Genomic DNA, 25,498 nt, shown 5'->3' on the forward strand with positions numbered 1-25,498 from the left:
AGTGCGTTAACGCATGTGATTAATTTTAAATAATTAATGCGTTAAAAAAATTAACGCAAATAACTCAGTTGCAGGTTTTTTTTTTTTTACTTCCTGTTGTGGTCGATGTGTTTAACATGTAAAGAAACACGAATAAGGCCAAGGAAGCACTTTCAAGTTTCAGTATAAAAGAATTAATGCCGCATCACCAGGCTATCCAGAGCGATTATGCATGTTGAATCTGAAGGGAGTTGCTCCGGCGCGTTGTGTGTGTGTGTGTCAGGGGTTGAGTGGGCAACGTATCTGAGTAGGGGCATGTGTGCGCGAGACGTACCTGAAGAGCGATGGTGGTAAGTTGCGCGCAACGTACCTGAAGAGCTGTGGGGGCAGGGGCGGACTGGCCATCAATAGCACCGGGACATTTCCTGGTGGCTTGACGGTCAATCTGGCCTGCCGCCGTGCCATCGATTACCTCACCTCAACATGCCATAGGCTGCTTGCAGCTTAATGGACACCTCAAACCACGAATCAGGCGATTGCCACTACCATAAGGTCCAATCATTTCAGCGACGTACTGCCTGATTAGCTATTTGCACAGAACTTATGATACTAGCTAAAACTTCAGTCAGGCAAAAACATGGAACGTAAACAGAAAGGAGGAGCAGAGAGGGAGCGCATGAAAAGAAGAAAAGCCCAGGCCATAGATGCAGAAAATGCAGCAAAATCAAAACTAGGTTTGCGACCAAGGGAGAAAGTTGGTCAGAATACAGCATATTTAGTCAGAATTTTTAAGTCAGAATTATTAGCACCCCTGAATTATTAGCCCCGTTAATTTTTTTTCCATAATTTTTGTTTAACGGAGAGAAGATTTTTACAATACATTTCTAAACGCAATAGTTTTAATAACTAATTTCTAATAACTGATTTATTTTATCTTTGCCATGATGAGAGTTAGACTAGATAATTTTCAAGACACTTCTACACAGCTTAAAGTGATATAAAGGCTTAACTAGGTTAATTAGGTTAACAAGGCAGGTTAGGGTAATTAGGCTAGTTATGTATAATGATGGTTTGTTCTGTAGACTATGGGAAAAATTATAGCTTAAAGGGGCTAATAATTTTGTCCTTAAAATGGCTTTAAAAATAATTAATAACTGCTTTTATCAGTTATTAATTTTTAAAAAAAAAACAAATAAGACTTTCTCCAGAAGAAAAAATATAATCAGACAAACTTTGAAAATTTCCTTGCTCTGTTAAACAACATTTGGGAGATATTTAAAAAAGAAAAAAAAAATCAAAGTAGGGCTAATACTTCTGACTTCAACTGTAGATAATCATTTGGCAGATTTCCGGGAGATTATAATTTTTTTTTGCCGGCATCCAAGAGTCTCTGTGCATTTGCAAATACTTCCACAACTTCCGGGAGACTTAGAATGTCTGGACTAGACTGTCTTACCAACTGGATGAATGTAAAGCAGGATTGAGCAAAATAGTTTTTACTTTATAATTAACGTTCTCAACTGACAGCAGTACAACTTTACAATAAGTGTAATTGTTTGTATTCAATACTTTATTGTTATTAATTTTCCAATTTCCATATCTGCAATGTCTATTTTGGCATTTTTGCAGTCGACTTAGAATCCAACTTGGAAATAATTTTTTTTCTTTATTGGTATTGATTGCTTTGAAATTCAAATGGCATTAACATGCCTGTGTTTTTATTTCTGTAATAATTATGGCTGTCAAGCCAGGATCTTGATGGTTTATTGTGGGTATGTGTTTTACATGAAGAAATCTGTATTACAAGTTAAACAAAAATTTGAATAAATAGTTATATTTTCAATTTAAATAGTTTTTGTCTTGCGTTTACATAAATTTTACATTCGACTAGGCAAAATTACACCAAAGTGCAATTAATTAGTTATTTTTTTAATCAATTGACAGCACTAATATATATATATATATATATATATATATATATATATATATATATATATATATATATATATATATATATATATAAAATTAACAGAAGGGCTAATAATTCTGACTTCAACTATATATATATATATATATATATATATATATATATATATATATATATATATATATATATATATATATATATAGTTGAAGTCAGAATTATTAGTCCCTCTGTTAATTTTTTTACCCAATTTCTATTTAACGGAGAGAAGATTTTTTCAAAATATTTCTAAACAAAATAGTTTTCAATAACTCATTTCTAATAACTGGTTTATTTTATCTTTGCCATGATAACAGTAAATAATATTTGACTAAATATTTTTCAAGACACGTCTATACAGCGTTAAGTGACATTTTAAAGGCTTAGCTAGGTTAATTATGTTAACTAGGCAGGTTAGGGCAATTAGCCAAGTTATTGTATAACAATGGTTTCATTCACTTAATTCACTTGAGCTCCGCTGCGTGCACGCCGAAAGAAACCCTTCGGGTCAGCGGCCTTCAGGGTACCCTGACAGAACTCCGAAATGCACGGCGCCACGCAAATGGTACTAGCAATAATTCCGATTACAGCGATAATGTGGAGAATATTGATCTTGTGTTAAGCCCACTGAGCTTTCATCAAAAAATAGAGCAAGGGTGATCCTTTAGTGATATCACTTTAACTCACACGCTGAAAAAGGCTGTCAATCAATATTGGTGGGCGGGGGGACCGCACTTCTACGTAAAGTTACGCTCATATGTGCCCTTTAATGCGCCCATTGTGGCATTCTTGAGAATTTAGGTTACTTACAATGCAACTGTGTGTTTATACTTCTGATTGAAAAGTTATGTGTTAGAATGCAATAATACACAATGTCAAGCTTGTGTAGCTGTAAATACTTACATGTGTGAACTTGTTCTTCATTCTAATCTTTTTGTTTGTTTGTTTGTTTGTTTGTTTGTTTGTGGTTTTGCTTTTTTGCTCAGGGATTGTTACTATGATAACTCAACTATGTGTCCACATTGTGAGAGAATGCTGGAACACAAACTTGAGGTACCTTTGAAACTGTAGCAGAAGTGGGGCTGATCCCTGATGGATGTATGGCATACAAACACAGTGAAAGATCTTCTGAACGCATGTGGGTCTTGTCTCAGTTACTTTGTTTCTTCTCTTTATTTATTCTGAGATTTAAATCATGCATCTGTCAGCTATTGTGTGTCAGTGTTGATATTAATTCAGTTTCAGAAAAAAAAATACTAAAAAGCAAATTTATAGACATACTGAATATTGTCTATAAATTTATATATTAAAAACATAAATTGTGCTGCCAAATTATGTGGTCAGTGTGGTAAAGTTTTTATCTATTCATGTATCAGAAAAGGAATCTTCTGTAATGCAATTACTAATAACCAGCCATATACTATTAAAAGTCAGATTGCTGTTATTGCCTCTGTAATTACTGGAATTTAGTGAAACTGATGTCTTTTAAAGAGAACAATATTTATCTCTGTTATATATCGTTAAGCAGGTCGCACACCAGAAGCGCCGCTCGGCGCTGCACACATGATAGTTTAAATTATCACACACCAGACGTGCACATTCGAATGATATTTAACAGGAAACCAATCAGATGGCGCTCTGTGGCGCGGCTGAAAAATTAACTGCGTCCTGAGCCGTAGCCGGGCGCCGCTGACAGACGCTGACTTGTGGCGCCGGTGTGTGTATCCTGATAGAAATCTATGTTTAGAATTCTAAAATGCATGGCTCTGCGTGGCGCCGCCGAGCGGCGCTTCTGGTGTGCGACCTGCTTAACGCAATGAATGATTGAAAAAAATAATTGTAAACAAAAAAAGAAATGTAAATAAAATAAATGAAAAAAGACAACCAGTTATTGGCTATGATTTAAATTTTTTGTAATTTTATTTGTAAAGTCTATTTAAGTAAAATCTTTGCTTGGCATGGAAAGCAAAGTCCAGCCACCACTAGAGGCAGCTGCTGCTCTATCCAACATGAAATAATGTGCCTGCAACTCTACCCATTACAGCTAAATATGCCTGCCCTCACTCGTACCATCACGGCTATACAACATCTATATTCGTCGATATTAGGGACTTGTCACAGCTATATGCATTTCTCCTGAGACCCATCATGGCTATATGTCTAGCAGGTACAAAATCAAAAAGATTGTAGTAAGGTCTTGCAGAGATCAAGAAAAGATGGTAGATCATCTCAGACTTGGACACATTAATTCTCCCTCATGCACTTTGCTGGGGTCAAAGACAGAAATATGCCAAAATATGGTTTACAGTCTAAAGGCACAACAGATATACCTACCTGTTAAAATAGCATCACTATATTTCATGAGGTGGACTGTAAACTCACATTTTTGAAAGGTAAAGATAAACACTGGTGGTTCAGTACCCAGTCATGATTTTATATAAAATTATGACAGGCATAGTTAAGCATCTTTACGAAGACTGATTGCTTAACATCTATATATATAAAAGATGGGTATATTGGCAAAATATAAAACTAATTTATGTAAATGCATTTCTAAATATAACTCAACCTTCACATAAAAAAAAAAAAAAAATATATATATATATATATATATATATATATATATATATATATATATATATATATATATATATATATATATATATATATATATAGTAATTTATATATATAGTAATTTATATAGGCACACAGTGATTAACCATTACGTAAAGTGTGTTATACAATGTGCATTACAGCTCCACAACTCCCAAACCGAGCAAACCAGTTGCAACATTGGTGAGGAACAAACTTGACTAATTGACGAAAATAAAGGATTACATATTCCACGTAATGATAAAATTTGTGATCTTGAGTAACTTCCATATATATAGGCTTATCATTCAGTACAAAAAGGCTACTGTCAAATAACTGTAATAAATCTAAATACGTTTTACGTGCACACTGAAACATGATTTAAGAACAAATCTTGTATCAAAATATAAATATTTAAAGTAGGACGTACTTGGCACTTAAACCATGAAAAAAGTTGCACAGAATGAGATATTTATTTCTTTCTCGCTAAGTCAGACACTTCTCTGAGAAAGTAAAAAATTAGATTTTGAAAACGAAATGCATTTTTTTCTTCTGCTGTTTTTAACAACTAACACTCATTTGGGGGATGGTGGGTCTCTAGCAGGGGGGGTCTTTGGAACGACCGCTGGCAAACGCAATGGATGAGCTCACCGGGGGCGTTGGTTAGACCCAGGGAAGAGCCCACCAAGCCATGCCCGGATAGAGACCACTCTCCCCGGCGTGTCCCGCGCCTGGAGGTGCTAGCGCGACCCTGGGTTTCGCTGACCTGCCGTCAAGTTTTCGGTAACGGCGAGAAAAAGGGCACTTAGTGCAATTTTTGATTTAGCAGCTGAATGAACCACGGCTCTAAAGGGGGGGCCTGTTGCCCCAAGACATGCGTTCAAACACAGGCAAGCCAGGTGCGCGCTACTGCCCTGGTCCAATCAAAGACCCAGGCCTCAAAGGCCATCAAAGCAGCCCCAAGACATGCGTTCAAACACAGGCAAGCCAGGTGCGCGCTACTGCCCTGGTCCAATCAAAGACCCAGGCCTCAAAGGCCATCAAAGCAGCCCCAAGACATGTGTTCAAACTCGGGCAAGCCAGGTGCCCGCTACTGCCCTGGTCCAATCAAAGACCCAGGCCTCAAAGGCCTCCAAAGCAGCCCCTGGAGATGCGCTCGAACCCAGGCGAGGCCAGTAGGCTGAACCCCATGGGAGTCAGGGGCCCATGGCTGAGCTGTCAACCCGCGCTACAGCGTTTGTCTCCCCGCAGGCCAGCGCGCGCGCGCCCAGGAGAGGTAGGGGGATGCAGCTGAGCTGCCAACCCGCGCTACAGCGTTCGTCTTCTGCACGTTACTGTTCAGTAACATGACAGGTTGGTGGCAGGTGTCTATGATGGCTTTTGTGCTCCAAAGAAGTTGGAGAATAGCTGTTGAAATGGCACTCACTGTGCAGAGCGATGTTTTTTCACATTCTAAGTATTTGCCTTCTGGCGCAAGGAGTGTTTTACTTGCATATGCCCAGACGTTGTCTCAATTCAGTCGTGGCCAGCTGTTGCCCTTCCGTCAAACAGAAGAACAGCCCTTTTTGAACAGGGTGGTCACGGGTCTAGAAGTCTTTGAAAAGTTCTTAATGACGTGTCTGGAGTAGTTGCACCCACTTAGGGAGTTGCTCAGTTCGGAGACCTTGCTAGGCGGTAGTCTTTGCGCTAGCCACAGTCAACTGTTGTAGGACATTGTCTCTCCTCTTTGAGTGGCCAGACACGGTGGTACTTTCATTAAGGATGTCATCAACGTAGATGAGGTTGCCTCTAACATAAGCATGGGGATATGCTTTGTTCAGGAGGGTGTTGCTTTCAGCTGGTGAGTTGGCCTAGCCGACGGTGCACCTCATGATTGTTTAGTGTCTGTCGTTCAAGGTGAAAGCTAGCTTAAGCTGGTAATTTTGATGTACTAGTCCAGAAGGCGGGGACCACATCAAGCGTTGACAAGATCCTTGAATTCTGGGCACTTCCTGTTCCAGTGGTGTCATTGGCCCACGTGACAATGGCATTTGCTGATTTAGCTTTCTATAGTCAGGCACCCTTTGACGTTTGGCTTGAGGACCGGCCAGCTGGGTGCCGAGTAGGTGTTGTTGCGTAGACAGATGTCCTTTTCCCAGCATGTGACGGTCAGTGGAACCTGCAGTCTAAAGAGTCTTTTGCGAGGGCACCGTTGTAGTCATACAGGATGTGCTGATGTTTGTCGGTTGGCATCATCCTGCGTGGCCTCAGCATGTCCGTTCTGTTGAGGAAAGTCCCATGTCTTCATTCATGTTAATGATGGGGTGACAAGTGGCTGGGCACACGGCAAGGAGTTAGTCCTCGGTGAGCTCACTTCTGCCTACCTGTTCTTTGTTTACTGGTAAGACAGACGTGAGTGTGACGAGCTTCAATGGAACAGTATAGTGTGTTTTTCTTACGCTCCCCACTGGTGTCGTTGCGGGGATGGAGCAGAAGGCAGGTGTTCAGGAGGGGTAAGTGGTTTTGGACCCCCCCTCTAGTCATAAGGAGTCTGGCTTGACTTCTTGTAGGGCCCCCTTCAAGTTTTTCAGCAGTTCTGCTGCTCATGACGCCACGGTGCTGTTGTTTGGTGGCAGGTTTTCACCTTTGGCTTTCTCTGGCGTGTAACGAGCTGGATGCTGGTTGCTTGAGCTTCTAGCTACTGCAGGTTGGCCTTCCTTGGTTGCTGTTAGGCTCCTTTTGGGCTGCTTGTGGAGAGTGGCTTGTCTCAGTGAGCATCCTGTCTGGTGTTGGGACATGCGCCTTCCTGGCGGTGCTGTCCTCTGCTGGCGGAGAAAAGCTTTAACTCACTGTTGGAAGTCTTGCAGCTGGGAAACAGTAGTGTGCCTTTTAAAGTCAGCTCTGGATGAGATTCTGAGACAGGGTAGTTTGTAGGTGTTTGACAGTCTTTCAAAGCAGTCTTTGTTTTGAACAGATTTTATAAGTTAAACTCTGCCGCTGTTGGGTGGTCAGGACGTAGGGGCAGGACATTGCCCGAGTGCGGACTTACCACAGAAAGCAGGTTTTTGGGAGAGAAAGGATCTGGAAGGTGAAATCCTCCTCCGTCCGTGGCTCATTTCCTGTCTCGTAGTAGGGTTGGTGTAGTTGACTGCAGTATGCTTGTGAGGTCTTGTGGCTGTTCTGAGACCCATGGCGAAAATCAGTCCTTACTCTGACACGGGGTCAGGTAAAACACTCTAGTAAGAGCTTTTGCATCTGCAACAGCACAGGGCTGTTGATTCAGGAAACGTTTTCCCTCACGGCTCGAAGTAATTCTTAGCAGATACAATTTGTCACAGAGAGTGGCATTTGGCCTCCTCTGTGTAAAAGTCAATGTCTTAGAAGTAGGAGTGCATGTCGTCGCCTCCAGCAGGGTTTGGGGTGAAAGTTGGCATTTCCCTGGCCAGTTGGTTTAAAGTCTTTGGTTGACAGATGGTGTCCGTCGTAGGGGACCCCTTTGGAGGGAGTCCTGGCCCTGTGTTGCTGACGGGCGTTGCTGGAATGCTGGGGGCGGGGCAGTATGAGTTGGATTCACCCCCCTCTGCATGTCTATCCAGTCTTGGCTTTTGGGGCTGACTGCGGCACTGCGACAAAACTTTCACCTCCCGTCCTTTCGGGTAGTCACATGGATTTTAGGAATGTGACAGTTCTGGGTGAACTCTGTCAAGTTCATGCTTAAAGTCTCTTGGTAGGGTTCAGTGTTGGAATTTTGCTCGAGCCCTCAGCCGTCGACTTTAGAGGCTTTGACCCGAGCTTCACTGTCTTTAGTTCTGCTCTTTACAATAGTGTTTTAGCTTGTAGCTTTACACTCAGTTCATCTTTGGCTTTCACCTCTCGGCGCTCCTTGTGTCCGTTGTCCGCTTGTAGCTCCATCGGGGCGCGCTGTAGTTCATCCATTTGCTCCAGAAGTTCGGCGTCCATTCCCTCATCGTCTTGCAGGCGTCCTGGGCTCGATGTTCCAGCTGGTTGAGACCCTTTCCTATGGATCCGGCCTGTGCAAGGGTGAGGTGTGTCAGGGCCCTGGACAGTTGAGTCTGGGCTTGGCTGTTATGGCTCCGGGCTAGGTCGTTCGCCCTCAGTGGATTAATGCGAACGTCCAGCTGTTCTGTGCTTGGGCGCTGCAGCTCCATGGCGTCGTTGGGCAGGAGGTTATGGGTTAATCGCTTAACCAGGCCTCCAGTTGGTCCCAATGAGCAGCGGGCTGGATGCACTTGACATGGCTAGTTGTTAGAAGCTAGCGAGTTGTTTTGCCCTGTGACGTAAGCCACGTCACACACTCTGCCTCCTAAAGGCGGGTCTTTATGAAAGGAGCTCTCATTCATAACTTGGTATGTGGCTGACTTCACAAAGGGCAAAGCGTGAACCACTAAGATTCGCATAAACAGTCATTTCTTATAACATGTTGCAGTAACACTGATTATGATATCTGACCATTACAATTAGACAAACAAACATAAAATGCGAGACGTCTTTCGAGGCGGTGCACGTTTGACACAGATTTGGTCCGGATGAACATAACTGAAATATGGGAAATTCACATCCATATCAGATTTTTGGTACCATTTAAAAACACGCTTATGATTCTGAGAATTCTTTTCGTCAGAAAGCGGTTAATAAGCAAGCTTGCAGCTCCCAAATACATTAATTTAGAACCGTCCAGCAGTTCTGAAATTAATTTCGCACTGCGGCGAAGCAATGAGGTTAAACGTTAGGCAGCTAAACTAACTGTTTGAAACCACGGTAGCAAATAGTCTAGAATTTTCTAGCTATAACAAGGCCTTTTAAACGGTCAAGTTTGGGGTTTCCAAACTGTCTTTCAAGCGATAACGGAAGTCTCTTTTCCGACAGGCACAATAATATATTTAAATGATTTGCGGAACGTGCGTCTTTGCAAAATCAATTTAAAATATTGTGAACTGCAGTTTAAATTGTTACACTCAACGGGGCAGCTCATTGCCGTGTTAGTGAACAGAAGGGCTGGGGGAGGCTTTCGTCCTCCCAGCTTTGAAGAAAAGAAAATGCTTATCGCGGTCCTTTTTTCTTCTATAGCGCGCTCCATAAATCACAATGAATTGGAAAGTTTGTCCCACAGAAAATGTTTGGAAAACTGCCCGCATTCTCTCCACCAATATGTAACAGAAATTAGCTCATTTTACGGTTTATTCTTAATTATTAATATTCCGGCTTAAGCTTCAGTCAATTTGGTCAAACAAACATATGGTTGTATATGATCCTGCCCGCTTGACCGAGCGGACTCTCAGGTTATGAATATTAATTATCAACAATAACGAATTATTATTAATCATTAATATTCTGGATCAATTTATTGTTAATTTGACCAAACAAACAACCCGAGCCGCCGCTCTTCTGAGCGGACAGGGTAATGATCTATTCATTTAGAAAAGGGAATTGCTACTTCTTGTGAAGTAGATTAATCATTCATAAGTTTTAATCAACTTATAACAGCTAGGCAGGGGAATCTGTGTTTCAGTGACATTTCCTTATGAGGCAAACAATACAATTCATTTGATTATAATGGAATTTATTGACTAGTCAGACAGATAACGAACAAACGCACAAACATACATTAAACATAGAACAAAGGTAAACCACGTGGAGATATCAGGTCTATTGAACATGTAACAACAAAGAGAAATAGTAAAGCGAGGAAATAGAGATTTCAGATAAAGAGTAACAAAACTTTCAGTTCCACATGCACCATTAAGGATCACCAAGATTATAAAAACAAAGACACCTTTTTTGATAAAAGGGGCACAGCTTAATCGCATAAATAAAAATAGAAGAGCCACTGGCCCCTAAAAGGGACCACCTTTTTCGAGTTCTTTGTCCGGACTTCTCTGTTCAGATATTGGGGAGCAGGCCGGTTATACCTGCAGGTATAGATACCTGCAGGTTGAGCTCGAAACCTTCCTTTGTCTCGAGGCTGCTCGTATGCAAATTTGAGTGTCCGCCCAAAGCATGCTGAGAGGCATTTAATGCAGGGAATTAAATAATGTAAGAAGTGGTGATTATGAACTTACTCTACGCATCATTTGTTGTAAAATGTCAGCAGAATCTCATCGGTACCAGACATGGATAGGTACATCAACAATGAAAAACCATCAAAATACATCAACATAATTCCCACACATTTACATTATTTATGCTCTAAACAGGCCTAAAGCAACCACAAATACAGGTTATATGAGGAGTTATACAGGTAAGAAAAGTCAGAAATGAGATACAAAGTTTACAAAACATAAAATTTTAATTTTGGGCTGATCAAGGATTTCTGAGTTCATTTTCTTTCTGTTGGAACAGTCTCGTGGGTGTGTGTGTGTATTTGGGCAGGAATGTCTTTGAAGCTCTAGGCCCCACTCTCTGGAAAAGCTTTAGATAACATAAGATGTCACGAGGCAGACTTCATGGAGCCAGTGGTCGTAAACCGTCCTGTAGACTGAAACCCAGATCGTTTTCATGGAATGTTAATTGGAATGTTTACCTCCAGAATACATGTTACAATATATTACCAGTTATGTTACAGTACATTGGGAAAGCGTTCAGTCCTTATGGGGAGGACGCTGCGGAGTTCGCCTGCTACCCAAGGAGGGGAGACCTCGCGACAGCCTGTGGACTAGCCCTGCAAAGAGGGCAGTACATAAAAGAGGATGGTTAGCGGGGAGGGGGCATGCCAACAACAAAACGTGCCAACGTCTGACTCCTCCACCATGTCAAATACTGGGGGCCTCGGAGGAACTCTGCAGGGTTTGCCAAATGGGGAACTGAACTGAAAAAGCTGAAAAAACGCATGCATCTCCGTGTTAGGGAGAATGGCGCAGCAAGTGTGTTTCAGCACCCTAACCGAATTATCTCCTCAGTCACCAAGGGTTACCTAATACCCTTGAGAAAACCGGCTCCACTCGCAGATTGTAAAACCTAGCAAATGTATTAGGTGTTGCCCAGCCCACAGCTCTCCAAATGTCTCGACAGAGAGGCGTTGTGTGCTAATGGCCAAGAGGATGCGACGCTCTGTGTGGAGTGCGCTCTCACCCCCGGGGGACACGGCTCACCCTGGCTCTGATAAGCGAGGGAGTTGGCATCCACTAGCCAACCTCTGTTTAGATACGGCACTCTCCTTCTGCCGACCACCGTAACAGACAAAGAGCTGGTCAGATCTAAAGCTCTGAATGCGGTCCACATAGGTTCGCAAAGTCAGACAGGACACAATAATGAAAGGGCTGGGTCTGCCTCCTCCGCGGGCAGCACTTTCAGGCTCACTACCTGATCCTTAAACAGCATGGTAGGAACATTGGACACATAGCCAGGTCGGGGTCTTAGGACAACGTGAGAGTAGACCGGCCCGAATTCTAGGCACTGACCGAAAATGCCTCCAGGTCCCCAATCCTCTTTATTGATGCCAATACGACCAGCAGAGCTGTCTTCAAGGACAGAAATCTCGAGGATACTGAATCGAGTGGCTCAAAGGGCTCCTCATTTAGGCTCGTTAGCACTACCGCGAGGTCCCTAGAGGGCATAAGAGGGGGGCGGGGTGGAACCATACGCCTCGCTCCTCTGAGGAACCGGATGATGAGGTTATGCCTCCCCAGTGCTGCCTTCCACCGCATCATGATGAAAGGAAATAGTGGCCCCATAAACCTTTAGTGTGGAGGGCGAAATCCTTCGCTCCAACCTTTCCTGATGGAAAGAAAGCACACGACTGATCTGGCAAGATCGGGGATCTTCTCGTCAAGAAGCGCACCTCTCAGAGAACAGACTCCACTTCAGGGCGTAAGCATGCCTTGTAGAGGGTGCTCTTGCCTGAGTGATACTATTAACCACCACCATCGGTAAGCTACCCAAGTCCTCCTCGCGTCTATGGACCACACGTGGTGGTTCCACAGATCTGGGTGAGGGTGCCAGATGGTGCGCTGTCCCTGAGAGAGTAGGTCCTCTCTCAAAGGGACCTGCCAGGTGGGGGGCCGTCGTGAGGAGGGAGAGTTCTGATATCCAGGTCCGGTTGGGTCAGAAAGGCGCAACTAGCAAGACCTGCTCCTTGTCCTCCTTGACCTTGCAAAGTATTTGCGGGAGTAGGTTTACTGGGGGAACGGGCCCATATCAGCTGAACAAACTTGGGGTGGAGTCGCCATTCTCTTGGGGCAAGAAGCTGCCGTGAGAGCTTGTCGGTCGCACAGTTGAGCTTGCCCAGAATGTGAACAGCACGCAGCGACTTCAGCCGTGTATGACTCCAGAGGAGCAGATGGCGAGCAAGCTGAGACATGTGGCGGGAGCACATACCCCCATACGCTTGATATACGCTACCGTCGCATTGCTGTCAGTCCTGACCAGCACTTGTTGCCCCCTTAGCACCGGTAAAAAGTGGAAACACTGCCAACAGCTCTAGGCAGTTAATATGCCAGTGCAGCTGGGTTCCTTTCCACAGGTCCGCAGCAGGATGCCCGCAACACACTGCCCCCCAACGCATACTGCAAGCATCTGTTTAAATGACAACATGCCTGGACGCCTGACCCAGGGGCACTCCAGCCCATAGGAAGGAGGGGTCCCTCCATGGTGTGGAGGCACGGCGACACAGCGGAGTGACAGTCACTCCATGTTTGAGCGCATACTATGCGTGTCTGGGGACCTGATCGTGAAGCCAATGCTGTAGTGGTCTTATATGGAGCAATCCAATCAGCTTGGCCGTGGCTGCGGATCCCATATGCCCCAGGAGCCTCTGAAATAACCACCTTTTTTCTGTCACACTCTCTCAGACAGTTCAAAACTAACTGGGTGCGCTCTCGTGAGAGGCGCGCCCTCATAGTGATCGAGTCTAGCTCCAACCCGAGAAAGGAGGTGCTCTTAATGGGGGCGAGCTAGCTCTTTTCTCAGTTGACCTGAAAACTGGTGGAGGTGCTGGAGCACCTTTTTTCTGTGCATTGTCAATTGCCCCCAAGAGTGGGCTAAAATCAGTTAGATATTGAGACAATTGAGTATGCGGATGTCCGCGAGCCAAAGGGGCGCGAAGGCATCTTGCACAAGCATGGTGAAAACCTGCGGAGACAAAGAGAGCCCGAAAGGGAGGACCTTGTACTGCCATGCTCGACCCTCGAACGCAAACTGCAGAAACTGCCAGTGGCTTGGAAGGATGGAGACATGAAATACGCATGCTTCAGGTCTATTGCTGCAAACCAATCCTGAGGACGAACACATTGGTTGATGCGCTTCTGCGTAAGCATTTCAAAGCGCAGCCTGTGAAGGCAGCGGTCCAAAACGTGCAGATCTAGGATTGGCCGTAGCCCACCGCTCTTTTGGGGCATGATGAAGTAAGGGCTTTAAAAACCGCTATTCATCTCGGCTGGAGGGACCAGCTTGATTGCATCTTTTGCCAGAAGGACAGCAATCTCCTCTTCCAAGACAGGTTGTGGACGCAGGACTAAGTCTGGTGAAATACTCACCCATGAACTTAGGAGGCCGTTTTCGTGAATTGTATTGCATAGCAGGGTCTGATCATGTGGTTTAGCCATTTTGATGGGCTGGCCCGTGCTAACCAGGCAGGCAGTGCCCTCGCAGGTGAATCCGCCTGCACGTTAGCTGACATGCCAGCGTTGAGGCAGCGTGGAGTGGATGGGCTCGCCCAGGAAGCACTGGGGCCCCGCGGGAGAGCAAGGGGCAAGAGACTCGCTTTTATCTCGCACCCAAACACCGAAGGAGGGGCTGCGAGAGGGAGAGAAAGGAGACCGTTCTCTCGCACTTTGTGAGCCATTGACGAAATGCACTGATCCTGCTTGCTGGAAGGCATAGCGTCCCAGACGGGCAGTGTTCAGGCTGTCACATCCTGGAAAGAGGAAAAATGCACTTTCTTAGAAGATTTGAATGCGTTTTATTTTAACGCCGTTAAATGAAGAGCCTCGCCCTCCAGCGGGGAAAGACCAATTCCCTTCTCTCCAGATGGCCCTTCTCAGGGATGCTTTGTGGTCCGTTTACTGAACTTAGTGGCACCCTGGGACCGGGGGCGCTGGTTGCCTGCGAGATGCTTGGCGCAGCCACTTGGTCGGAGGCACAGGTGGGGCAGCGGAGCAAAAAGCTACAGGTGAGCGCCCTCGGCGAAAAGCAGCGGGTGTGCATGGCTCGGTAGGAAGGAGTGGTTTTACGATCCTGCCGATCGATTATATACCTATCCCCTCAAACTGCTCCTTCACCGGCGTGAATTCCTGGGCGAGTTCAGCAACAGGCCAGCCTGGGGTATGGGTAAGTTAAGAAAGCGAACTTTGTCAACATCACGCACATCACTAGGTTTAGCCTGAGGTGGCGTTCCTGGCCAGTAATGTGACCATCGTTCTTACCAGAGTGCGGAGCTCATGCCCATTCCTGGGACGGAATCATACTTGGTAGCGCTGGTAGGTGGCCATACCATGAAAGGTGAGGTTGAATGCACATGCAGCACACTGCATAATACTACTGTGCGCATCCAGGAAGAAGGGTTTTCACACATCCCTAGTCGGTCCGGCTTCGGGGCTGGGGGATAAATCATCTCCAGACCCACGGCCGAAGCAGCCCGGGGGAGCATGGCCACAAAGTCTGCTTCTAGATTCGACACTTCGCTCATCAACCCGGAGGAAGAAGCGGGCTCGAATGCTCATCAGACATTGACAGCCCACCCTCCAAGGATGGTGAGGATGGAAGTGCATGCAGATGCCTTCAAAACTGCGTAAGCTTACTGTGCACTTCTAGGAAGAAGGGGACAGAAAGCTTTGAAAGTCTTACCTCCTTATATCCTCCATAACACTCATCTAGTCGGTCTGGTTGTGGGGCTGGGGGATAAACCATCACCAGGCCTGTGGCCGAAGCAGCCCAGGAAAGCACGTCCATCATGTCTGCTTTTTAGATGCCAACGCCTTGCTCTCCACCCCAGAGGGAGTGAGCGAGCATGTTCGGATCCTCATCAGACAATAACAGCCCATCCTCTGATGCAGTGATGGACATCTGATCCTCTGTGTCATCAAGTGAGGGAGCAACCATCCTATCGCATGGGGGCACGGCAGTGTTACATTTCTGAATATATAATATTTCATTATTATATTTAACCATATCTAAAGAATAAATTTAATAACCTTTCGTCATTTGCATGACGTTTGATCTTGAATAATAATTCAAACCAATGCAAATCACCACACTGTACAGCTAAATAGGTGCTGACACTTGTGGAAATATAAATTTCTATCATCTAATTCCGAATGAACAATAATCTACAAATAACTGAAAAGTTATATTCTTTGGTTTTTTAATTATATAATTTCATTAACATCCCAGCTAGGAGGAACATTTAACCTATATCTTTCTGACTACAGGCTAAGCCAGTGATGCAAATGCTTTAAACGACTCTGTCTTTGTCTTCGGGTGTTGCTTTCATGCTACAGTAACCCTGTTTTGATTAACTTGTGTGGTCAGTAGCTGGGCTGTTTTTTAACACCTATGCCATGCTGACTCCAACTCTTAATTTGCATGCTTTGTTTAGCCGTATCCCCTCCTCCTAAGAACACAATATAGACAAGACATCTTTGTCTTAAATGAGACTTGTGAAAGAACTGGTAGACTGCGGACCTCTAGTAGGCTCTTGCAGACACATGGACATCTTAAAGACGCTGTATGACTGCAGATTAACCAACACGTCTCAATAAAGGAATTCTGCTTGTTTCGAGTCTCCTGGACTGGGTTTTCTCTTCTTTTCACTCATTTATTTTTTTACAACACACTGAAATGATTTCAAACAAGACTCAATGCAACAGTACGGTGCGGGACAGGATTTGATGGTGACTTCGGGTTCATGCCATTATCCTCGGCCCCGCGGGACTGTTGCAAAATGGATATAATATACATGGATGAAAGCAAATGTATTGATATTTATCTAGGCACAGAAGAAACAAGGATAAATGCATTAAGATTCTTTAACAGGAGGCAGATGGAGGATGTAGCATGAAATTAGCTCATTTTATGAATATTAATAATCAACAATAACGGTTTATTCTTAATTATTAATATTCCGGCTTAAGCTTCAGTCAGTTTGGTCAAACAAACATATGATTGTAAATGATCATGCTCGCGCGACCGAGCGGATTCCCAGATTATGAATATTAATTATAAACAATAACGAATTATTATTAATCATTAATATTCCGGATCAATTTATTGTTAATTTGACCAAACAAACACAAGCAGAGCTGCCGCTCTTCCGAGCGGACACGGTAATCTATTCATTTAGAAAAAGGGAATTTAATTGCTACTTCTTGTGAAGTAGATTAATCATTCAAAAGTTTTAAACAACTTATAATAGCTAGGCAGGGGAATCTGTATTTCAGTGACATTTTCTCATGAGGCAAACAATACAATTCATTTGATTATAATGGAATTTATTGACTAGTCAGACGTAACGAACAAACAAACGCACAAACATACATTTAACACAAAACAAAGGTAAACCACGTGGAGATATCGGGTCTATAGAACGTGTAACAGCAAAGAGAAATAGTAAAGCTAGAAAATATAGATTTCAGATTAAAGAGTGACAAAACTTTCAGTTCCACACGCACCATTACGGACCACCAAGGTTATAAAAAACACCTTTTTGATAAAAGGGGCACAGCTTAATAGCATAACTAAAATCACCTGGTCTTTCATGTCTGGCGGTCTCTCTTATGCGTCTCTCTTCCGTCGTGATGAAACTACTCTTGATGTCCTTTGATGCGTGGAGTTTGTAATGCAGTTCGGACGAACACGATCGCAAACTTTAAACTGAATTTACTTTGCCGGAAAATAAAGAAAGCGTGGCGGGAAAAAGTCCATGCGGCTTAGAAAGCCACGTGTGGCCCGAGGGCCACCGTCAATGATGTTCCTTTTTGGGACGTTCTCTTTCTGCCCAGATGTTTGGGAGGGCAGAATGAGTTATACCTGCGGGTCACGTGACGACCCGTTCAGCATTCTGACCAATGATTTCAGGGGAAAGTTTGCGCGCAAACCTTCCTTTGTCTCTGGGCTGCGCGTATGCAAATTTGAGCGTCCGCCTAAAGCATGCGGACAGGCATTTAATACAGGGCTTTAAAGAATAAAGCAATGCGAGTTATGGTCTCGATCTATGCATCATGCGTTGTAAAATGTCGAGGGCATTCTATTGACACCAAACACTCTACAAGTACATCACATTAAAGGTACATGAACATAGTTCCCATATCCTTACATCATTGATGCTTTTAAAAAGGCCTGAAAGTACGAATGTGTATAGTCTATATCAGGGATTGTACACATTACAAAAGTTAAATGAAATTAAACAAGAGATTTGGGTTCTAAATGTCTTTGTTTAATTTTGAGGAATGTCTTGTCTGTGAGCAGAACGTTGGCTAACGAGGGGTTTTTTTCTTTCTTATCTTATCGGTCATGTTCTTTTGAAGTAGGCAGAGAGTGGTTCTGTAAAGTCTCCCAGACTTGTTAACATGTCACCACGGATTACTAAGCCAGACTTTTCGTCGCCAAGTGATTTTATTGTCCTGGCAATTCACCCAGATTGTTTTCTGGAATGTTAAATGGAATGTTTATTTCCAGAATGCAGGTTACAATATGTTACAGTCCCCCTCTTCCCAAACAACGTGGTTCGGAGAAAACCCGGTTGGTTGGGATCTAACTTAACTTGTTGGTTGGGCAGGAAGTGAGGGCCCCTCCATGTCCGTTCCTGAGTCGGCTGGACGGAGTTTCATTTCAATCAACGTGGGTGCAGCTCCTTGGCGTTCCTTTCCTTTCCCAGCTTTCCGCTGAAAGGCTCGTGGGAGTATGGCGGTGCACTTGTTCACTGGTGCTTGCATCTTATTGAATGGTGAGGCCCTTGTTAATGTGTGCTTTCCTGTTGTCGGGAGGCACAGAGTGGTAGTTGTTCCGCAGTTTTCCAGAGATGAGTGATAGAGGAGTATAGTTGTGAGGTTGCAGTGGTCTTCTGGTGAGACTGAGGTACAGGATACAGGATCGTGGCTGTATCCTGTGTAGGAAAGGAAGAGAGAGAGAGAGAGAGAGAGAGAGAGAGAGAGGGAACAGGGGAGAGAGTAGGTGGTGTCTGTGATGACTGTGCTTGGCTGGGCATTCCACGGTGACACCGGTTGCAGGGTCTCTACCCCCTTTCCTGGCTTGTGGCCCAGTCTTTGTTACTCTGGTTGTGATACGTAGGTTTGAGGGTTGGCTGCTATGCAGCTAAGCGTATACAACCAGGAGTCTTTGCCCTTCCTGTGTGATGTTGGTAGTGCAGGGTGGGTGCCTCTGTCCAAGTTGTTTACATCATCAGAAGATATGCCATGGTCTGGGCTGTGTCGTCGGTGCTGAGAGACACTCTACCCATTTGGTGTACTGGCATATGAGTTCAAAGGGAAGAGAAAGCGAAGGAGAGAAAAACACACACAAAAAAAAAAAAGATTGTTGCTCCTTGTGAGCCCATGGAAGTGTCCCGCCCGATCCATCTGGGTGTCTGATCATGAGAGGATGGTTTCTCTGTTGCTGTGGTGCTTGGTGAATCAGCGCCCTGGGCATGTTTTGCTGTGTGCAGGGTCAGTACATTAGCATTACCCCCCTCTGGCTCTGAGGCAGCACGAACTGTGGTGTCGTGGGGTCTTCAGGGACAACCCAAAAAGGATTCACATGCACCTGTTTTTTAAGATGTAGGAGGTGTTGAGTGACATCTGTGTTGAGGCTGAGGTCAGACAGAAGGATCGGGTGGTAGGTGGGGTGAGTGGTGGAAAACCAACAAAACAAGAGACAAAGTAAAAGTAAAAAAATAAAACTGGTCTGACGTGAGGAGTCAGATGCCTACGTGGTCGCAATGTCGTTTGCGACATTTGTCGGGCTGGTGAGGTTTGATGTGGCAGCTAGGCTAGGCAGGGTTGTTGGCTGCCGGTTACAGCTGCCAGATCTCGGGGTTTTGGTTGGGTGGTGACCATGGTCCACCGTGTGATGCACCTTCTTGGTAAGGGCATCGGTCCAGTCATTCAGGTCCTTGTCAGTGCCTGAAAGTTTGAACTGTTCTTATCTTCTTCTGTAGACGACCATGATGTGGTTGTCAGTGTTGTGGTCGCCTACTTGGGAAGAAGAAAAAGTGTTGACGTTTCACGGGCTTGTGGTGGGCAGTTCTGAAGCCTTTTGTTTCCCCCCTGGGAGATGGAACGTGAAACAGAGTCTAGCAAGTTGGAGTCTGCAGCTAAGTGCACTCTGATGTCATGGGCTGCTGTGCTTTGAAGGGTTACAATGGTGGCTGCCATTTCTGCATACTGCGGTGGTTGTGGGAGCATCCATCGACACAGGTTGTGGGCATACCTTGGCACGCATTCTCATCCCAGTACTTGGGAGTACTTGAATGACAGGTTGGCAGAGGTGGCTGGGGTTCCTCCTCTACAGCGTTGCCAATTGTCTGTCAGTTGTACAGTCTTGGTAAACAGCTATGCTGTTACCCAGCGTGGATTTGTGGCTTAAGGTGTAACAAGTGTCAATACAGTGGCCCTAGGGGGCCATCGGCCGCATGGCCATACTGGCGTTAGTCTTTATGCCATCCCGGATGCGCTGACTGTTCAGTAACATGACAGGTTGGTGGCAGGTGTCTATGATGGCTTCTGTGCTCCAAAGAAGTTGGAGAATAGCTGTTGAAATGGCACCCACCGTGCAGAGCGATGTTGTTACACAGTCTTAGTATTTGCTTTCTGGCGCAAGGAGTGTCTTACTTGCAAATGCTTAGACGTTGTCTTACTTCAATCGTGGCCAGCTGTTGACCTTCCGTCAAACAGAAGGACAGGCCTTTTTGACAGGGTGCTCACGGGTCGAGAGGTCTTTGAACAGTTCTTAATGACGTGTCTGGAGTAGTTGCACCCACTTAGGGAGCTGCTCAGTTCGGAGACCTTGCTAGGCGGTAGTCTTTGCGCTAGCCAGTCAACTGTTGTAGGCCATGGACTATCTCCTTTGAGTGGCCAGACACGGTGGTACATTCATTAAGGGTGTCATCAACGTAGATGAGGTTGCCTCTAACATAAGCATCGGCATATGCTTTGTTCAGGAGGGTGTTGCTTTCGGCTGGTGAGTTGGCCTAGCCGACGGGGCAACTCATGATCGTTTAATGTCTGTTGTTCAAGGTGAAAGCTAGCTTATGCTGGTCATTTGGATGTACAGGTATCGTCCAGAAGGCGGGGACCACATCAAGCGTTGAGGAGATGGTTGGTCCTTGAATTCTGGGCACTTCCTGTTCCAGTGGTGTCGTTGGCCCTCGTGACAATGGCATTTGCTGATTTAGCTTTCTATGGTCAGGCACCCTTCGACCCTGGGCTTGAGGACGGGCCAGATGGGTGCAGCAGGTTTTGTTGCGTAGCCCGATGTCCTTTTTCCAGCATGGAGTTGGATATTTCCATGTGAAGGTCAGTGGGACTTGCAGTCTAAAGAGTCTTTAGTGAGGGCACCGTGGTAGTTATACAGGATGTGCTGACGTTTGTCGGTTGGCCTCATCCTGCTTGGCCTCAGCATGTCTTTTCTGTTGAGGAAAGTGCCCTGTCTTCATCCATGTTAGTGATGGGGTGACGAGTGGCTGGGCACACGGCAAGGAGTTAGTCCTCTGTGAGCTCACTTCTGCCTACCGGTTCTTTGTTTACTGGTAAGACAGACGTGAGTGTGGCAAGCTGGAATGGAACAGTATAGTCTGTGTTTTCTAAGCTCCCCTCTGGTGTCGTTGCATGTAGGGTGAGGCCACTAATTGGCCCAAGAGTTCAAAGTCATGGAACTCGTAGCTGACCAATCGTCCCAGTAGGTAGTCTTTGGGGATTTTTATGTCAGTTGCCATGCAGCTATTACACAAGACATATACTGTTCATGAGGACAGTTCAATTTAGGGTATGGCTTCCAGGTTGAGGCCCAGTTTTATGCCCCTTCTGTTGTTGGTTAGAAGAAAACCCAATGTATGGTTTAGAGTTCGGCCTTTCGTATGGAGAGCCATATAGAGCACCTGTTTGTATAGGCTGGCACCACAGAGTCTTGTTTGATGATGACAGAGTAGGCCTCTGGCATGGTCTGGCCTGAGTGGGGCTTCTTGAGGGTGACAGCCATCGTTGTTGGCTGTGAGAAGTGGGTGCCTATCACCGGTCATTAAAGGTGTCTATATATATGCCTGAAGATGTATCAGGCTATTAGCTCTGATGTAAACATCGTGCGGCGGGGCCGTGAGAGTTAGGACGGGATGGGTCAACCATCCGCCGTTCCGATTCAAGTTCAATGTGCAAATGCTGTTGGCAGTTGTCATGTGTGAGAGTTCAGCATTTGGACAGTAGTGTGTATGCTTGTTAGTTGAACACAGGTCTGGGGGTGTGTTCAGGCGCAGTGTCGCACAGTGCGAGGCTGATGGCGGCTGGGTTGTCTGCTCACACTGCAAGTACAGTGTCATTCACAGTCCGGTTATTCAACATTAAGCCCTTTGAGGCCTGGGGCAGCAAGCGTTGGGGTTGCTAGCTGGTTTGAAGGCTGCAGAGTAGCGACCTTGACCCCGTCTATGTTGTTGAGTTCGGGTTCTCGCGGGTTCCAGCAGTTTCCCGCGACCTCGGTGACCTGACAGTCTGTTGGGATTGACCTGACGGCTGTGAGAGAGTTCTCGCACTTGGGCCCAGATTTTAAAGGGGTTCAAAGTTCGAAAGAGGTTCAAACATATCCAGCGGATCTTTACCATTCAGCAGCAGGTATGTGCCCATTGGCGACGGGTACACGGGGTGCACTGCAGTCATGGGGACAGTCGTTACTTGAATGGGAGCGATGTATGTGAGTTGAACCTCAGTTTGGCTGTATGATTTGCACCATCAGCCTGCCTGGTTGGCATTTAAGTGTTCGTTTTAGTCTCTGAGCTCTTGCTTCGAGTTACTCAAACAGGAAAGGTGACATTATTGTGAGGTCTGCTCCCGTGCTGACGCGCGTTTTTCATCTTTCTTCCATCTCCACGGTTACAGCCAAGTAGCGCGTTGTTGCCACGCCATTTTGGTCAGGTTCCCCAAGAGTTGAAGTGCAGGGGCCTGAGCAGTTGTTTGTACGCAGGTGTGGCTGGTTAGTGGGCTGTGGCTCAGGAGGTAAACAGACAACCAGACCAGTGTTTTCTGGTGCCTGAGGTTGCAAGCATGGTGGCACTGGCTGCTTCTTGGGGTAAGCGTGATGCTGCAGTTAGGTACACAGTCTTTAGCTTGTGTTGGACTCGCAGTACTCTGCGGGGATGGAGCAGAAAGCAGGTTTTCAGGGGGGTTAAATGGTTTTGGACCCCCCTCTAGTCATAAGGAGTCTGGCTTGACTTCCTGTAGGGCCCCTTCAAGCTTTTTAGCAGTTCTGCTGCTCATGACGCCACTGTGCCATTGTTTGGTGTCAGGTTTTCACCTTTGGCTTTCTCTGGCGTGTACCTAGCTGGATGCTGGTTGCTTGAGCTCCTAGCTACTGCAGGTTGGTCATTCCTTGGTTGCTGTTAGGCTCCTTTTGGGCTGCTTGTGGTGAGTGGCTTGTCCCAGTGTGTCTCTGAGCATCCTGTCTGGTGTTGGGATATGCGCCTTCCTGGCGGTGCTGTCCTCTGCTGGCGGAGAAAGGCTTTAACTCACTGTTTGGAAGTCTTGCGGCTGGGAAACAGTAACGTGCCTTTTAAAGTCAGCTCCGGATGAGATTCTGAGACAGGGTAGCTCGTAGGTGTTTGATAGTCTTTCAAAGCAGTCTTTGTTTTGAACAGATTTTATGAGCTAAACTCTGCCGCTGTTGGGTGGTCAGGGTGTGGGGGCAGGGCATTGCCCGTGTGCGGACTCACCACAGAAAGCAGGCTTTTGAGAGAGAGAGGATCTGGAAGGTGAACTCCTCCTCCGTCCGTGGCTCATTTCCTGTCTTGAAGTAGGGTTGGTGTAGTCGACTGCAGTATGCTTGTGAGGTCTCGTGGCTGTTCTGAGACCCATGGCGACAATCAGTCCTTACTCTGACACGGGGTCAGGTAAAACACTCTAGTAAGAGCTCTTGCATCGGCTCGTAATCTGCTTTGATGGCACGGCGCTGTTGATTCAGGAAACTTCTTGCCTCACGGCTCGAAGTAATTCTTAGCAGATACAGTTTGTCACAGAGAGTGGCACTTGGCCTCTGTGTAAAAGTGTAAAAGTCAATGTCTTAGAATTAGGGGTGCGTGTCGTCGCCTCCAGCAGGGTTTGGGGTGAAAGTTGGCATGTCCCTGGCCAGCTGGTTCAAGTCTTTGGCTGACAGATGATGTCTGTCATGGGGGACCCCTTTGGAGGGAGTCCTGGCCCTGTGTTGCTGAAGGGCGTTGCTGGAATGCTGGCTGGCGGGGCAGTATGAGTTGGATTCACCCCCCTCTGCTGGTCTAGCCAGTCTTGGCTTTTGGGCTGACTGTGGCACTTCCCCTTTCAGGTAGTCACATGGGTTGTAGGAATGTGACAGTTCTGGGAGAACTCTGGTAGGTTCATGCTTAAAAGTCTCTTTGTTGGGTTCCGTGTTGGAATTTTGCTCGGGCCCTTAGCAGTTGACTTTAGAGGCTTTGACCCGAGCTTCACTGTCTTTAGTTCTGCTCTTTACAATAGTGTTTCAGCTTGTAGCTTTACACTCAGTTCATCTTTGGCTTTCTCCTCTCGTCGCTCCTTGTGTGCGTTGTCCGCTTGTAGCTCCATCGGGGCGCGTGTAGTCCGTTCATTTGCTCCAGAAGTTCGGCGTCCTTTTCCCTCGTCGTCTTGCAGGCGTCCTGGGCTCGATGCTCCAGCTGGTTGAGACCCTTTCCTATGGGTCTGGCCGGTGCAAGGGTGAGGTGTGTCAGGGCCCTGGAGAGTTGAGTCTGGGCTTGGCTGTCATGGCTCCGGGCTAGGTCGTGCTCTCAGCGGATTAATGCAGACGTCCAGCTGTTCTCTGCTTGGCCGCTGCAGCTCCATGGCATCGTTGGGCAGGAGGTTGCGGGTTAAGCACTTAACCAGGCCTCCAGTTGGTCCCAGTGAGCAGCGGGCTGGGCGCACTTGACATGCTGGTCTGTTGGGTGAGACAGAGATCACAAGGGAGAGAGAGAGAGACCCACATGGCCAAATCGAGTGGATGTTAGCATTGTGATATATTATCAGTCTGACAGGGTTGTCAGCTAGGGGGTATGTGCCGGCTAGACGTTGGTCCTTCTAAGGATCCTCTGGGGGCCGGACAATTCGGATGTCGAATTTGGGTGGCTAAATAACAGTTGATATCTACGTACTGGCCTCAAGGCTTTTAGTCATGCGCCAGGCTGTGCAAATTATCAATCAATTATTTAAATGACCCTGGTGGTTCTCAATGGCGTGGTCTCTGAGCAGGTCAAAGTAAATAAAAATAATTAAGTAAATAAAAATAACAGTAACCCAAAAACAAAAATGAAGAATACTAACGTTAAGTTAGACAAAAAGGCACCTCGCTCGGATGAACGAGTGTACAGGGAAAGTAAAATGAAAGAAAATACTAATATGGATATCAGTAAATATGAATAAAAATAAAACTGAAAGACAGACAAGGATGAGAAACGAGGGAGAGAGAGAGAGAGAGAGAGAGAGAGAGAATAGCAAAACCTATGGGCATGTCTAAAATGTTCGTTTTATAGTCCTGTAGTGGGCTAGGTTTAGACTAGGTTTTACATGCTATTTACACTTGGTGGATGAGTGAAAGGCAATCAGATGAAGGTCGCAAGAGCGTGCTATCTGACTAGACTTTCCCCAACTCCTACTGCAGTCGCTATCAGATCACTTGCCTATAATGTAACTCGGTTGTGAACTCACACAGCGTAGGCTTTTAGCACAATACGTAGCACTCAAGAAAGTCACTGACCGCCTGGCATGATTCAAAATTGGGTTTTGCCTGTTGATTCCGGTGCCGCTCTAGGCCTGTAGAATGAGATGGCCAATCTCACTCAGGCGGGCACGT

At 45.8% G+C, this 25,498-nt stretch overlaps 1 protein-coding gene and 3 long non-coding RNA genes across 16 annotated transcripts in view; 1 reads left to right on the forward strand and 3 right to left on the reverse strand.

Moving 5' to 3' along the window:
* LOC148679553 (uncharacterized) overlaps nt 1-1,256 on the reverse strand; it is a 7,874-nt gene extending 6,618 nt beyond the window's left edge. Inside the window, exon 1 of the long non-coding RNA XR_015945125.1 lies at nt 189-1,256. This is a non-coding gene — a long non-coding RNA (uncharacterized LOC148679553). The remainder of the gene's footprint in view (nt 1-188) is intronic.
* def8 (differentially expressed in FDCP 8 homolog) overlaps nt 1-3,826 on the forward strand; it is a 181,020-nt gene extending 177,194 nt beyond the window's left edge. For 10 of the 13 annotated variants that reach the window (XM_087291915.1, XM_087291920.1, XM_087291917.1 and 7 more), the window contains one exon: nt 2,929-3,826. In XM_087291915.1, the coding sequence (XP_087148041.1) occupies nt 2,929-3,013 (85 nt within the window). In that variant the 3' untranslated portion in view covers nt 3,014-3,826. The remainder of the gene's footprint in view (nt 1-2,928) is intronic. The other 3 variants (NM_001328206.1, XM_087291923.1, XM_087291926.1) reach the window with 3 other exon arrangements.
* LOC137488296 (uncharacterized) overlaps nt 1-25,498 on the reverse strand; it is a 724,224-nt gene that overhangs the window by 680,733 nt on the left and 17,993 nt on the right. The window lies entirely within an intron of this gene.
* Nucleotides 2,967-4,519, reverse strand: LOC141378850 (uncharacterized). The gene is made up of 2 exons (XR_015515060.1): nt 3,747-4,519; nt 2,967-3,449 (listed from the first exon to the last, which is right to left on the reverse strand). It is a non-coding gene; the product is annotated as an uncharacterized LOC141378850 (long non-coding RNA).

Source organism: Danio rerio, chromosome 18 (genome assembly GCF_052040795.2).
Source record: "Danio rerio strain M-AB ecotype USA chromosome 18, GRCz13ab, whole genome shotgun sequence".
Taxonomy (NCBI): Eukaryota; Metazoa; Chordata; class Actinopteri; order Cypriniformes; family Danionidae; genus Danio; species Danio rerio.